This window comes from Canis lupus, chromosome 8 (genome assembly GCF_011100685.1).
Source record: "Canis lupus familiaris isolate Mischka breed German Shepherd chromosome 8, alternate assembly UU_Cfam_GSD_1.0, whole genome shotgun sequence".
Classification (NCBI taxonomy): domain Eukaryota; kingdom Metazoa; phylum Chordata; class Mammalia; order Carnivora; family Canidae; genus Canis; species Canis lupus.
Window position 1 is genome coordinate 1,405,222 of NC_049229.1, and position 15,897 is coordinate 1,421,118.

A 15,897-nucleotide genomic window follows, 5' to 3' on the forward strand; every position below is an offset into this window, starting at 1 on the left:
GTGATCAGAGGTTTAAAGAGATGCACTGGAAAATAAGCACGTTGGAGAGAGGCAAGTGAACTTACTACAAAAACACAGTAGGAATGTCAAGCAGCCCTAAAGGATCCTCTGAAACTTGTGATCATATATTTAAAGCAAAATCAGCCATCCTAATTTATGTTATTCTGTAACCATGTTCTGCTACTCTGATGCAGGAATGAACAAACCCAAGATCTGACTTTAACCAGGGCTGGCATTTGTCATGGAAGTACGATGAAAGGAAGGAAAAAGAAGTCGAGGAATACATCAGATTGATTATAATGATGGGTTACAGAAATAAGCAGGTTCAGACAGAAGTATAGATGTAAGAGGAATGTTGGGTAGAGTTTAAAGAATTGTTGGATACGGAAAAACAGAGAAAATATAGCGTAAAGACAGAAGGCAATTGTCAAAGAGTAAAATGTGACTGGGATTTGAAGATGGTACAGTTATTGGTAATAGCAAGGCAAGAGTGAAGAAAATATTCTTTGAAAATAAAAAGCAAGGTACTGAACTGGATGGATTTTTGATGTAGAAATCACTAACAATGATGAGAGTCCAAGTTGAGAGAAAACAGTAAGTCAGACCCCAAAATCTTCCAAGGAAAAGGATGATCACAGATGAATGCAAAAGAGTAAGAGGGAAAGTTTATTTTTGTTTTTTTTTGTTTTTAAATTTTTTTTCTAATGTCAGATATGTTAAAGGAGCTGGAGTTTCCTTTTTGTTTTTAAATTTTTTTTCTAGTGTCAGGTATGTTAAAGGAGCTGGAGTTTTTAGGGAAGAATAGTGGCCTGAAGGGGCAAGAAGAAGCCAGAAGAATACCCACCCCCCACTCTTAGTCATGGGATCTATGGGGTCTGGAAGAGCCATTACTTAGTGGGGTGAAGGAAGCACACTCCTCAGGTGGAGGGCCAAGAGTCAGTGAAAACTCTACCTGGACAGTGTCTTCCAAATCACAGATTAACATTCACCAAGTAAAACATAAAGATGATTTCACTGCTATAAACAATTATTATTATACTTACACCCAATAGAGTTAATTTAGCTCCCTTGAAAGATAACATTATAAAAATTTCAGTCTTTATTTACCTTCCTGTTGTAATTGAGCTAGGAAAAGTGCAAGGTATGTGTCTGATATTAATTCTGGACCCGTCAAGAGAGAATTCAAGTTGAACCACTGAAAAGAAATCATAAATATTTAAGTTAATGTACATTGTAAGTAATGAGGAAGTTTTAACATGTTAAGAATATAACCCACCTAAATTTATTAAGACTAAACAGCAAAAATCTGTCAAATTAAGATTTTTTTAAAAGCATTAAATAATATGATTTTTAAGAACTGAAATAAATGTTGCAGATTTATCAGTATTAAATGTTTTAAAATGCTTTTTCAAAAATAAAATTTTGCTTTAAGTCATAAATTTTAAATCTCCCACCCCGCAAAAGAGCATAGATACTGATTAATACTTTTAAGTATCTTTATTGATAGGTTATAATTAAATCTTTTTTCAAAGTATCAGCCCAACAAAAAATCCTAATCACAGTATACTGAAGAAAAATGAAGCTACACAAAGTTTTCCCACTGCTGATAATTTTGGTTAAAAGATTTCAGGGTTGCCTCGGTGGCTCAGTCAGTTAAGCATTCGACTCTTGATTTCAGCTCAGGTCGTGATCTTAGGAACATGGGAACGAGCTTTGTGTCAGGCTCTACACTCAGTGCAGAGTCTGCTCAAGAATCCTTTCCCTCTGCCCTTCCCCCTGCTTGTGTGCTCACACTATCTCTCTAAAATAAATACATAAAATTTTAAAATATTTCAATTGTGAGAGAACTGGACATTCCAGGAAGAGAACTTCTACAATTGCCAATTGATTTTATAAACATCACTAAGCCACTAAGCCACTATCACATGTAATTAAAATCATTTAGTCACTACTTCATAAGACTCCTAATTTAACCCACAAGATAAGGAAGATTGAAAAGTTCCCGTCAGCATTATGACTGACTACTCTTCCTTGATTTTGGCAGAGAATGCTTTTCCAGTCATCCATTTCTCCAAAGACAACATACAGATGGCAAACAGACACGTAAAATATGCTCATCATCACAGAAATGCATATCCAAACTACCATGAGATATCACTTGTCAGAATGGCTAAAATCAAAAACAAAAGAAACAAGGGCTAACAAGGATGTGGCAAAAGAGGAACCCTTGCACACTGCTGGGAATGTAAACTGGTACAGCCACTATGGAAAACAGTATGGAGGTCCCTCAAAAAATTAAAAATAGAACTACTCTATGATTCAGTAATTCCACTACTGGGTATTTACCCAAAGAATCCTAAAACACTAATTTGAAAAGATATATGCCCCTCTATGTTTAATGCAGCATTATTTACAACAGCCAAATTATGGAAGCAGCCCAAGTGTCCACCAACAGATGAATGGATAAAGATAGAAGATAAATACACACACAAACACAGGAATATTAGCCACAAAAAGGAATGACATCTTGGGGCACCTGAGTGGCTCAGTCAGTTAAACATCTGACTCCTGATTTCAGCTCAGGTCATGATCTCATGGTCATGGGATCAAGCCCCAACTCGGGCTCTGCACCCAGCTCAGAGTCTGAGATTCTCTCTCCCTCCTCCCCTCCCCCCCCCACTTGTGTGTGCATGCTCTCTCTCTCTCTCTCTAAATAATTATTTAAAAAAAGAATGAAATCTTGCCATTTGCAACATGGATGGATCTAGAAAATATAATGCTAAGTGAAATAAGTCAGAGAAAGACAAATAATGTATGATTTCACTCATATGTGGTATTTAAGAAACAGAACAAAGGTACAAAGAAAAAAGAAACAAACCAAAAGACAGACTCTTAACTACAGAGAACAAACTGAGGGTTACCAGAGGGGAAGGGACGGGTAGATGGGTGAAGCAGGTGAAGAGGATAAGAGTATACTTGTGATGAGCACTGAGTGATGTACAGAATTATTGAATACTATATTGTACACCTGAAACTAATATAAACACTGTATGTTAACTATACTGGAATTAAAAACAATACACAGAAAAAAACCTTTTCCAATCATATTTTTCATAATACAAGGACCTCATACACAATACATAATGAAAAATGTAACCATAAACAAAAATATAGAGCCAAAGAGAAGTCAAAATTTGACATTTCTTGTATTTGTCAAAGATAATTTAAAATGTGAAAATTCAATTTTACTTATTTTTATTTAAATTTTTAAAATTTTTAAAGATTTTACTTACTTATGAGAGAGAGACAGACAGAAAGCACGAGCAAGGAAGAGAGGGAGAAGCGGGCTCCTTGCTGAGCAAGGCATCTAACACAGGGCTGGACCAGATCCCAGAACTTGGGCTCATGACCTGAGCCGAAGGCAGACATTTAACCAACTGAGCCACCTTGATCCTCCCCTTATTTTTTTTTTTAATTTTGATTTATTTATTTGAGAGAGAGTGTGTGTTTGTGTGTGTGAGTGGGGGGAGGGGGTAGCGGGAGAGAGAATCCTCAAGTCAGCTCTTTGCTCAGCAGGCTCAATCTCACAAAACAGGATACAGACCTGAGCCAAAACCAAGAGTGGAACACTGTTATCGGTTGAGCCACCCAGGTGCTCTGAAAGTTCACTTTTAAAGAACTAAAATTTTTAAAACCTCTCAAAATAACGATGTAAGTTTACATGCAAACCAATACAAAGGGACTTCTGGGACCTAAGTCTTCAGATCTTAAAAAAATCCAGTGAGTACTTTATATAGAAAAAGTAACAAATACTTGATCATATTTTTTAAAAAATATAAACAAAAGTCAAAGGTTAAATAATCATGGCATGGTCCTCCCTGGGTTTTCCTTAAGAGTTGATCCCTACTCAGGTCAGCCTCTACTGTGCCACACCATCTTCCTTGCTCTTTATAACTCAGGAGGGACCTTTAGAAATAACTAAGTCACATGAAGCTGCTTCTAGGAGGCTGGCCTAAAAGATAATAGTAGGGCTTCTGCTTTGAATTCTCTTTTATTGATTTAATCCAATGTTCTCATGCTTGATTTCATTTTCTTTTTGCTCTGTAGTATTTCTATAAACAGTTTTATGGAGATGTAACTGACATGTGAGAAATCACACACATTAAAATGTCCAGTTTGAAGTTTAACATATGCATATACACCCATGAAAGCTCAACACAACCAAGAGTGTTTCTTGCACCCCTTACGATCCTCTTCTCTCACTGTTCCTTGCCTTCCTCATCCCCAGGCAACCACTGGTCATTCTACTTTGTCACTATAGATTAGTCTGCATTTTCTAGATCTTTATGAAAATGGAACTTTCCAGTATGTAGTATTTTGTGTCTGGCTTCTTTCACTCAGCATAATTATTTTTAGATTCATCTATGTTGTTAAACATATCAATAGTTTGTTTCTTTTTATATTAAATCATTTACAAGAACTCTTTTGAAGATTCAAAATTCTAATAAAAAGGACTTTAAATAATTGTGGTATCATGTACATAGAAATTCTTTGGTAATTATTTATAAAAATAACATCTTAGGTACATTTCTTGATCTGAAAAAAGGCTTGTTCAAGGCCTATTCCATGTTCTTTTTGAAAAAAAAAAAAAAAGAAATGACTTTATGTAGATGTACAGATTACATGGTGTTTTAGCACGTGAGTAATCTTGATATGCTAAAGCAAACATGACTCAAAAATTTATTCATGCTGGATGTTGTTTCAGGCCTCATGATACTACTACTATACACTGAATACAAATCTATAAAGTCACAGTTAACTGGAAGAACATCTTTATCACATAAAACTCGGTAAAGTAGTCACATCTGTACTGCATTAAAGAGAAAGTTTTTCTTATGATATAGTTAAATTATGCAGTTGACCCATGAACAATATGGGGGTTAGGGATGCTGACCCCTGCACAGCTAAAAATCCACATGTAACTTTGACTCCTCAAAAAACCCCAACCACTGATAGCCTACTGGTGACTAGATGCCTTACTTCGAATGTGAACAATTAACACATATTTTGTATATATATAATACACTTGTTGGGTTTTTTTTTAAGTAGGCTCCATGCCCAACATGGGGCTTGAATTCACAACTCTGACACTAAGAGTTAGTTACATGCTCTACCGACCAGCTACGTGCCCCTTATATACTTATATTTATAATAAAGCTAGAGAAAAAAAATGTTACTAAGAAAACCATAAGGGAAATACATTTACAGTACTGTATTTTTAAAAAATTCACATATACGGGCAGCCCTGGTGGCCCAGTAGTTTGGCGCCGCCTTCAGCCCAGGGTGTGATCATGGAGACCGGGGATCGAGTCCCACATCGGGTGCCCTGCATGGAGCCTACTTCTCCCTCTGCCTGTGTCTCTGCCTCTCTCTCTCTCTCTCTCTCTCTCCCATGAATAAATAAAATCTTAAAAAAAAAATTCACATATAGTGAATGTGAATGTGAATGTGAATGTGAACCCATGTAGTTCAAACCCATGTTGTTCAAGAGTCAAGTATGTATGGTTGTTTTAAATCTGTAAGGGGAACTGATACTGTCTTTTAAAATAGCAAATCTCTATCAAGATTGAAACCATACCACATACACATTATTGGTAAGTTTCTTCATCTTTAATTTTCCAATCCTTTACATTTTAGTTGCAAATGGAATGCAAAATGAGAAGAAAGACGGGGAAGGGGAGAAACATTACCTGTTTCCCTAATTTTCTAACTGTAAACCAGTGTTCTTTGTAATTGCATATAAATGATCTTTCATTTCTAGAAAAAGAAAAAAATACATACACAAGTTGAAATAGTAGAGTTCATATTCATTTAGTTTATCTATTGGCAAGTACTATAAAAAACATTAGGATTATGCTTACAGCTAAGGATCACTGGTTTTTAAGAAATTACAAAACGGTATAATTCTCTCTGCAGATTAGCAATGCCGTGCAAAAACACTGGCATCACACAGCATTTAAGGATCAGCTCTGTGCTGCTACACACTGAGGTGTGGGGAAGGCTCAGTGGGCAGATATTCATAGACATCCCCTAAAGATATAATAGGAAATTCTAAGGGAATGAAACCAGGAACATCAAAACAAAAGCATTCAAAATATACTTTTCTTCTTTAAGAAATTCTAACTTTAAAAGTCAAATTTAGGAAAAGCAATATAAAATCTTACATGGGATCGATCCTGAGCCTCTGATACTCCGGACTGTTGAAGAGAATTAGTTCTAAACCCCAAACTTTCAAGGCATTGCTTATAACCTGTTTAAAAAAAAAAGAAAAAAAAGAAAAAAAAAAAAAAAGCAACTTTCCATGAGCTAAACTATCAATTCCAAATTTAAGTAGTTTGGTCATGTGAAGTGTATAAACAACTGTACTCTATGTATAATTTTCCCTGGAAAGTTACGGTTTTTAAAAAAGTTTGTACGTATAGATATATCACTAAATCCATAAAGAACAAACATAGCATTAAAAGAGTGCTACTTACACTAGGTTTCTGGAACATTCCAGAGAAGCACACAGTTCCTAGATGAAACTGCCTCAAAAATCCAGATGTATATTTGATCCAGCAGGTACTATTCTTAAAACCAGTCCAATATATGCATGTGATAATTTGGCTGCTATGGATCCTGCTTTAGAAAAGCTATATTCAACTTAGAACCTGGGCTGTCAGTAGTGATGAAAATTTTGTTTATTAGGAGTTCTTCCTGAGAATTTAAACTGAAGCTCTCAGACTTTAAGCTTCTATTATCATGGGTCTGTAATTCATAGGGGAAAGAAAACCAGAACAAAAAATAAATCTGATTACTTCAAACTGAGAAAACAAAATGGATTTCTGAAAACCTACTATCTGCCCTCCAGGGTGGCCAACAAAGAAGGGAGTGAAGCAGGTACTAGCTTGGATACAAAGTGAATGCAATGTGGTGGACAAAGGTGAATGGGCACCAAGAACAGCTCTACACAAATAAGCCATGGCGGGTGCCAGGCCTGCTCGAGCTTCCCCTAGCCCTGCGGCAGCGGCTGCACACTGCCATCCACAATGGAGCACTGGGTGGAAATGCTCCTTAGTGGGGAATCCAGGAGGACAGCACAGGGGGGTGCAACAGAGGTATCTGTAGAAACAGACACCCCAAGAAGAGGTTCTGAAAGAACTCTGGACACACCTCCCAAGGGTGAGAAACAGAATGAAAGACCCAGATAAAAGAATCTCACAAGCACATCTACCATCACCCACAGAATTCAAGGGGAGTGTAAGTTTCAAAAAAGAAAACAAGCAAAAGCCACGGACCATAATAAAGAGATACAGTCCTGGTAGGCGGATTTAAATGGAAGGTAGTAAGCTGCTGCATTTTCTCAAATTTATACAAGTCGTAAGTTTGAAATACTGTGACTTATTGGAATTATGTTTATCAGCATCCAGATGTAAATTAAATCATCTCCTTTCAAAAAGCCCTAACCTAGAAATGAGGGCTCAGGGGTGCCGGGGTGGCTCAGTCAGTTAAGTGTCTGACTCTTGATCTCAACTCAGGTCTTGATCTCAGGGTCATGAGTTTAAGCCTCGTGTTGGGATCCAGGCTGGGTATGGAGCTTACTTTAAAAAAATAAATAATAAAATAAAATGAAGGTTCTACAATCCTAATTTTCATGTTTAACTCTATAAAAATCCAGTACTCTAGAGTATAATCTCATACTTTTTTTTCAGTTTTTTTCCTTGTGCTCTACAGCTGATTTTTATTTTATTTTTTATAATCTTATACTCTTAGACACTAACTATTGGAGGAATTTCTGAAGGTCACATCATTACAGTGATCATGAAAGGCTGTGAAGAGATATTCCTATCAACCATATTCTCAGCTTGAACAGTGCCTGGGACATAAACAACCCTTAGTACATGCTTGTGACTACTTACCTGAATAGAGAAAAAACCACTGTCATCCATATTTCCAGAAGGCTGCTGTTTAATGTGGACAGGTAGTTGAGGCGGGGGTTGAGGATGGGGAGAGAAGGATTAAAACTGTCATTAGTGTGCATTTTTAAAATAACATCTTGTGCAATCCCATTTATATAGTCAAGAGCAGAGTTATAATTAACAAGTCAATGCCCCATAGGAAAAATGGTGCATCCGTTTCTAAACAATACCCACATTTTAAAAAAAAACACAATTTCGTGAGTTTAAAATCAGTACCTGTAAAAATGTGCGATAGTCTTCACTTGTAACTCCTCCTTCTGCCATTCTCATCCTCTCTTCTTCATCTAGCTGATGTGCAATTGAAGATAATTCCACAGGGCTAAAATATTCTCCTTGCAATAGATTATTCAAGCAATGTTGAGCACAAAGTGAGCCTTCTTGCTAATATTTCCAAAAGAAAAAATTCAAATGTGACTTGTGAAACAAGATTTGTACAGTATCTTCCTCAATTTTTTTTTTTTTCAGTATCTTCCTCTAAAGAGAATTTAATCATTAACTCAACAGGGCCAAACTGAACCTTTTTGGCTTTTGATAAGCATGATTAACATTAAGTACATGAATTATCATTTTTTAACTCTTACAACTTTACCACTAATGAAACTACAATTATTTAGCTATGTGATCAAAAACTTAAGAATGATTTACATCAATCATTCTATCAAGTATGCCAAATTTCATGTTTTACTAGAAACTATAAAAACATTAGCATCTCTCATTTTCAGTACCTAAAACACACATATCTTTGGAGGTTCCACAGCAATTTTAAAATGCTGAAAGGGAACTTTAATCCCTAGATCATTTGTATTCTTTTAACAAGACAATCTACTCAATCTAAAAAGGAATTTGAGATCAATGAACAAAAGAATCTCAAGAATTGATACAGGTAAGAAAGATCCTGTTTGAGGTTAATGAAGACTTGTAGCTAACTCTGCACTAAGTGTATATGTAGTATAGTACAATGAGCAAAACTTCCAAAAACCACCCCTGGAGCTCATTTCCAGACAAGCCAGCAAGAAGGGCTGCATCCAAGCAGCCATGGGATGAATCATCGGTATCACTGGCTTCCTACTGTGGGGGGTGGAGGGAGTACAACTTTCCATGGGCACCAGGGTCTTCAAGTGCTGGGCAAATGGCTCTCACACAACCAGCACCCCAAATCTAAATCCAAGCTGCATGGCACTGAGCAGTCTGCTTATCACCCTGCTGCCTACAACAATGCCACTTTCTCATGCTTGCCTTCTAAGGAAGATTCACTGGTGGATGAGATCCCTTCCTGTGAACACAAACCCCTCGTAGGGGGATGGCAGAAGAGAACACTTTCTTCTCCTATTCCCCGGTCCTCTAAGATCTCCCTTTCCCCAGTAACGTCTATGCCTTAACCCAACCTGTCTTACCTTGTGCAATTTGTTCTATGTTACACAATAGATGATGACCCCCTGGGGAGCCTTGGTGGCTCAGGTCATGATCCCAGAGTCCTGGGAAGCCCTGTATCTGGGCTCCGAGCTCAGCAGGGAGTCTGCTTCTTCCTCTCTCTCTGCCCCCCCCCCACTCATACTCTTTCTCTCAAATAAATAAAATCTAAAACAAAACAAAAATAGATGGTGTCTCCAAAGAACACTGGAAGACGCATATTTTTCCTGATGAATAAATTTTTCTAGGAGCAAAATTCAGCTTCTGAAAATGATACAGGGTATGTATACAACAGAATCAGAAGGGAGCACTGAGACAGTCTCAAAAGGTACACACTATATGATTCCATTTACTAAAGCTCAAAAACAGACAAAACTAATCTATGATGCTAGAATTCAGGACAGTGATTGTCCTTGCAGGGGTGAAGGTGGGATGGAGGGAGAGCATCTGGAAGAGGGCCTAAGTGGAGCTTATGGGATGTAGGTAATGTTCTGTTACCTGATCTAAGCATTATTTACATATGTGTGTCCACTTTGTCAGAACTTAGAGCTGTACTATGATGATCTGTGTACCCCTAACATGTGATTGTTACACTTAAAAAGGTTCAAATAATAACAAAAAACCTCTGCTAAGATACAGCTATTTCACATGCCAAGAGCTATTTACTATAGTGACCAGACACTGGATTTTGTGGAAACAGTTCTAATGCAAATTTTTTTTTTTAAGATTTTATTTATTCATTCATAGAGACACACACAGAGTGTGTGTGTGTATGTGTGTGTGTGTGTGAGAGAGAGAGAGAGAGAGAGAGAGAGAGAGGCAGAGACACAGGCAGAGGGAGAAACAGGCTCCATACAGGGAGCCCGACGTGGGACTCGATCCTGGGTCTCCAGGATCACACCCCACGCTGCAGGGAGATACTACTGATTACAACAGAAACCAGGCAGAAACCTAAGGGTATGCTCGGAAATGGCCCTAATGTAAAGGGCCACACAGTCAACCCAGCAGATCTTCATCTCATCTCAGTGGTAAGTCTCATGCTCTACTGTGAGGCTCAGCAAACACAAGCATCTGAATCACAAGAACAGCCAGCACATCTACAGTATACATGCCAGGAAGCATTCCAAGTGCTTAACTGAGGTAGACACTTTATTATCCTCCTATCTTCCAGGAGGAAACTGGAGCAGAGAGACTTAGTAAGTAACCAGCCCAAGATGTATGCACAGTAAATGGCAGAGCTGGGATTCAAACCCAGCAAAAGTTTCAAGTCTGTGATATTATTACTTTCTCAAGCCACTTATTTGGGATTCCTAAACCTCAAATATCCTAAAGGCAATTAGGAACCAGAATCGCCACAGGGCAAAATGAAGACATGAAGTTAAAGCTCAGCATCTTTTAACTATTTTTATTAATTTTAAACACAATCCCAACAAATTTGATTATCATTCTCAGTTCACATTACATGAAAAGTATCAATGGAGATGGCACAGTGACTGTACCAAGAGCAGGCAGCAAGAGAAATGGCAATGAAAATACCAGACTCCAGGGTATCCCTGGGTGGGTAAGCGGTTTAGCACCTGCCTTTGGCCTAGGGCGCAATCCTGGAGTCCCAGGATCGAGTCCCAGGATCGAGTCCCAGGATCGAGTCCCGCGTCGGGCTCCCGGCATGGAGCCTGCTTCTGTCTCTGCCTCTCTCTCTCTCTCTCTCTCTCTCTATCATGAATAAATAAATAAATAAATCTTAAAAAAAAAAAGGAAGAAAAGAAAGAAAGAAAGAAAGAAAGAAAGAAAGAAAGAAAGAAAGAGAAAATACCAGACTCCAGAACTAAAACAAAAACCAAGATACTCAGCAGTTAGTGACCATTTAATAATAGGTTAAAGTTATGGGCTGGCAAACTCTAGCCTATAAGCCAAATCCAATCTGCTCCAGCAGCTAAGGATGGTTTTTATGCTTTTATTTTTTTAATTTTTATTTTAAGATATTTTTATTTATTTTAGAAAGCGTGCTCAGGCAAATGGGGAGAGACACGGAGAAAGAATCTGAAGCTGACTCTGTGCTCAGTATGAACCCCACTCAGGGCTGGATCCTACAACCCCCGAGATCATGACCTGAGCCAAAACCAAGAGCCAGCTGCTTGACTGACTGAGCCATCCAGGCGCCCAGGTTTTTATGATTTTAATGGTTGGGGAACACAGACATACACACACAAACAAGAATACGTGAAGCCATATACAACCTGCAAAGCTTAAAATACTTACAGAAAAACTATTTAAGTTAGATAAATAGTACAATCCACGTCTCAGAACCTTAAGAAACTCTCTTGATTCATTCAAATATTTATTGAGCAATTACTATCTGCCAGGCACTATCTTGGGCACTGCGGACAGATCAGTGAACAACTGTTGCATTCTAACTTAAGAGAGGACACTCAAAGTGATAACTCTGAAAATGGGGGATACCAATATTCCAAGAGAAAGTAGCTGCAAGGTCTGCTCTAGGCAGGTATCTTTATATACACAGCTTCCTTAGAGCCAAAGGTGGTTCTCTGGCTGTAGCAAAGGTTAAATATGTGTGGCAGAGGGGAAGAGAATGTGCTAGAAAACGGCCTATCAAGCTAAAACATTCCCAGAATGGACTACGTATGAGATTAACAGTGGGCCCTATGGCTACAAGGCGCTTTCCATTCTTGAACTATGCTTCAAAAAACCTTACCAGCCTTCTATTGAGTACATATAAGTTGACGATAAAGGTAAATTGTACTCAAGTACCCTTAAAGCCGTCACAGATGTTGATAACTGAGAGCGACTTCCTTCAGGAAACTAGACCTTTATGAGGCTAGAGCCCAGCTTCTTTTGATCTGGTGGTTCGGTAGTTACCTTCACTGCAATCTATGCAAACAGTGACCCATATCCACCAATCAGTATTTGTAAAACCATACAGCTCTCAGGAGATGGTGTGTGGAAATGTTTAAAGTCTTCCACTTGAAACATCTGGTCCTACACTAACTAAAGCTTTTGAAAATTAGTAATAAAAATATGTGTACATAGGGTTCTCTTTATCCAATCTCCTTAGTCAAGCAACTACATTTCTCTTGTCCAAGATTCATAAATCATGTCGATCAAAAGACTAGTGATAACTTCCCCACACATAAAAACTGGTCTACCCCAGCCCCAAAACGTGCTAAAATCGTTTCTATAGCAGGTATCGGGAAAAGCACTCCATTTAACAATTCGTTTAAAGTCGACGTGTGAGTTTTTCAGTGGCTAAGTACTTCACAAAATCCAACCCCTTTGCTCCTACTCAGCAGTAGCCTCCCCAGACACCCTTTCCAAACATGAAACTATTATGAAACAATATAGCCTGGGCCAAAATTGTCCTGAGGAAGGTTTCACTCACACCCGAATAAGCATGTTTATTGTCTGTGAGAAAAGATGGGCTCGTCCACGTGCCACAGACGGCATCTTCAAAGTGCGTGGTCATCCAGGAATAAGACAGGCGAGGCGGACCACGGCGCAATTACTCCAGTCCATCCCGATACCTGCGGAGAGGCTTGCCCTTCTGCTCCGGGAGGACCCAACCACCCAAAGAAACGAAACCTGAACATCCCGTAACAAAAAGTCTGGCGACGACTTCCCTATTTAGCGGCGCGCAGGATTTCCGACCTCCCTTCCCCAAGTGTCAGGCCCTACACGGGGCGAGCCCGGGCCCCCGCCTCGGGCGGCTTCCGGACCCAGTGCAGGAGGACGAGAACACAACCCGAAGACCCAACGTCTGCGAGGCTCCAGCATAGAGCCGAGGAGCCCAGAGAAGGAAAAGTTCATTCTGCCAGGAGTAGGGCTGGGGAGCGGGGTGGAGTTAGGAAGGGGCGAGGCTCTCACTCGTCCAAGGGGGACCGGCCAGAAACCTCGGGGAGCGGGCGGGAAGGGACCAGAGCACGGATCCCGCGGGAAGGGGACGGGAGGCGCACAGCCAACCCACCCGGCGGCACCCCTCTGCGTGCCCCCGGCGCCGCGGCCCTGCCTCGGTCCCTCCCAGCTCCCCGGCGTCCCCGGCCCGCCCGGCCCAGCCTGGGATGGGGCGACTCGGGCCCCCGCCAGCTCTCCAGGAGGACACCGTGCCGCGCCCCGCCGCGGCCACCGCACGGCGGGCGGGCTCCCCGCCAAGCTCGGACACTCACTTTCTCGTGGAAGATGGACTCCATGTTTATTTGTCTGGAGCCAACGGCCCCCGCGCCGAAACACCCCCTCCAGCCCCGCCCCTCGGCCCCACCCCGTCTCCCGCCCCGCCCCGCCCCGCCCCGCCCCGCCTCGAGCCCCCCGCCCACGTGCCGCGCCCCGGCCAATCACCCCCGAGGACGGGCGTCACGTGGGACGGAGAGCGGGGGCACGCCGGGGCGGTAGAGGGAGGACACGTGACCTTCGTAGCGCGTCCTCCCACTTCCTTTTATCTGGCCGGCTGCGGGTGCTGCAGCGCCCCCTGCGGTCTGGAGGAACCCCCTGCTTCCCACCCATTGCTATGGATTTTCAGGCCTCAAGGGCTCTGGATAAGGAATACCTGGGTTATGCGTTCTCTTATGTTTTCCCACGTTGTACTTCCTCCTTTTCACATCTGCGTATCAGATATGATTATTATTATTTTTAATATCTTTCTCCTCCTCCCCCACTGAAAGCCTAATTAGGAAAAAGACATTCCATTCCCAACACCTAGCCCTTGTCTAAAAATGTAATTAATATTTATATAGAGCTTACTGTTAGGTAGGCATTCTTTTAAAACTACTTTGCATATACTAACGAATTTAATACAACAACCTTGTAGGTGTTGTTATGATTCCTGTTTCATACGTGAGGACACGGATGCACAGGGAGGTTAAGAAAAGAACCGTGTCCAAGGTCCACTACTGGGTTGGGGTCCAAATCCAGACACCTTGTTACTAGCGTCTGCGTTCTGACCCTGAAGAGTAAGCATGAGTTGGAGAAACTGAAAAGTTCAGTAAAGTGGGAGAAGGGTGTTGATGAAACTGAAAGAGTAGGAAAGAAGCAGGTTTAACCTTGAAATTAGGTTAAGGCAGGTATGTTTTTTTTTTTTAAGATTTTATTTATTTATTCATGAGACACACACACACACACAGAGAAAGAGACAGAGAGGCAGAGACTGAGGCAGAGGGAGAAGCAGGCTCCATGCAGGGAGCCCGATGTGGGACTCGATCCTGGACTGTGGGATCACACCCTGAGCCAAAAGCAGATGCTCAACTGCTGAGCCATCCAGGCATCCCAGCAGGTATGCTTTTTAGACAGTTGAGGAGCTATATAAAATTTTTAAACGAGAAGAGATTTGCATTTTACAAAGATCACTCTAGCTGCAGAAAAGAGCTGATGCTGTGGAAGGAATCTTGGGAGAGATGATGGTGTTTGGGCTAGAGTAATGACCTGTAGTGGAGAGAAGACCATTTTGAGAGATTAGGAAGGTGGGGAGACTTAATAGAACTGAGTGAGAGTGGAGTGAGGGACACAGAAATGTTAGGGGTGATGTCTGGGTTTCTGCCTTAGACAACCACTGAGGTAGGAATAGTATTCACTGAGATAGGGAATACTGGAGGAAGGGGCAAGGTTTGGGAAATATCTGTGAGGTATAAGACAAGTAATATATACCTATTTATATATATAAATGGTCAGGAGTTCAGGGGCTTGGTTTTATGGTAAAATGGGGAGTTACTCACAGGAGTGAATAAAATCATCTAAGGGAAAAGGAAGAGATTGAGAAGAGGATTTAGAACAGAACCTTCAGGTCAAGAAGGAATAGCCAAGGACAAGGGAGGAAAACTTGGAGTGTGTAAGGTTATCAAAGCCCTGAGAAGGAACGTTTCAAGAATCAGTCTGTCAGTTGCTGCCAAGAGATCCTGCAACATAAGGACTTACAGGAGTCCACTAAATTATGTTGCTATGGAGACCACTGGGGACTTGGGTGAGTGTAGGCTCAGAGGAACAGAAGGGGCAGTGGGAGATAAGGAAATGGAGTGTTCCAGTGAGGACCAGGTGCTCAATACTAGTCACTATTTACTGAAACCCTCGTGTGCATAGTCCACAATCCTGTACTGGGGAAACAGTCCATGCATGTTCTTAAGGAACTGTGGCCTGACTGGGCAAATAAATCATGGTTTCATGAAGCAAAAAAATATGCAACCATTTTTTTTTATTTTTTTTTTAAAAGAAAGTGTGTACAGAAACTATCTAATTTTTTGTTCATATACATTACAAATATCTGGAAGAATATACAGGGCACCTAGAGGTTATGTACAAGTTTGAGATGGTAAGAGAACTAGATAAATAGGAGGCAGCAGTGGGAAGAGTTTTCACTGTATACAGTTTTATTCTTGATTTTTAAACTACTTAATGTATTATTCAGAAAAAAATGTGACTGTATTCATTTCTTATGGCTGCTGCAAAGCATCACAAACTCGGTGGCTAAAAA

The 15,897-nt window shown here is 40.5% G+C and overlaps 1 protein-coding gene across 1 annotated transcript in view; it reads right to left on the minus strand.

The window, feature by feature from the left end:
- The window catches only part of ATXN3 (ataxin 3), a 36,274-nt gene extending 22,644 nt beyond the window's left edge, over positions 1-13,630 (minus strand). The window contains 6 exon segments of the mRNA XM_038544118.1: positions 1,108-1,195; positions 5,751-5,817; positions 6,225-6,310; positions 7,959-8,003; positions 8,235-8,399; positions 13,607-13,630. Of these exon segments, the coding sequence (XP_038400046.1) occupies positions 1,108-1,195; positions 5,751-5,817; positions 6,225-6,310; positions 7,959-8,003; positions 8,235-8,399; positions 13,607-13,630 (475 nt within the window).
- Between the last annotated feature and the right edge of the window lie 2,267 nt (positions 13,631-15,897).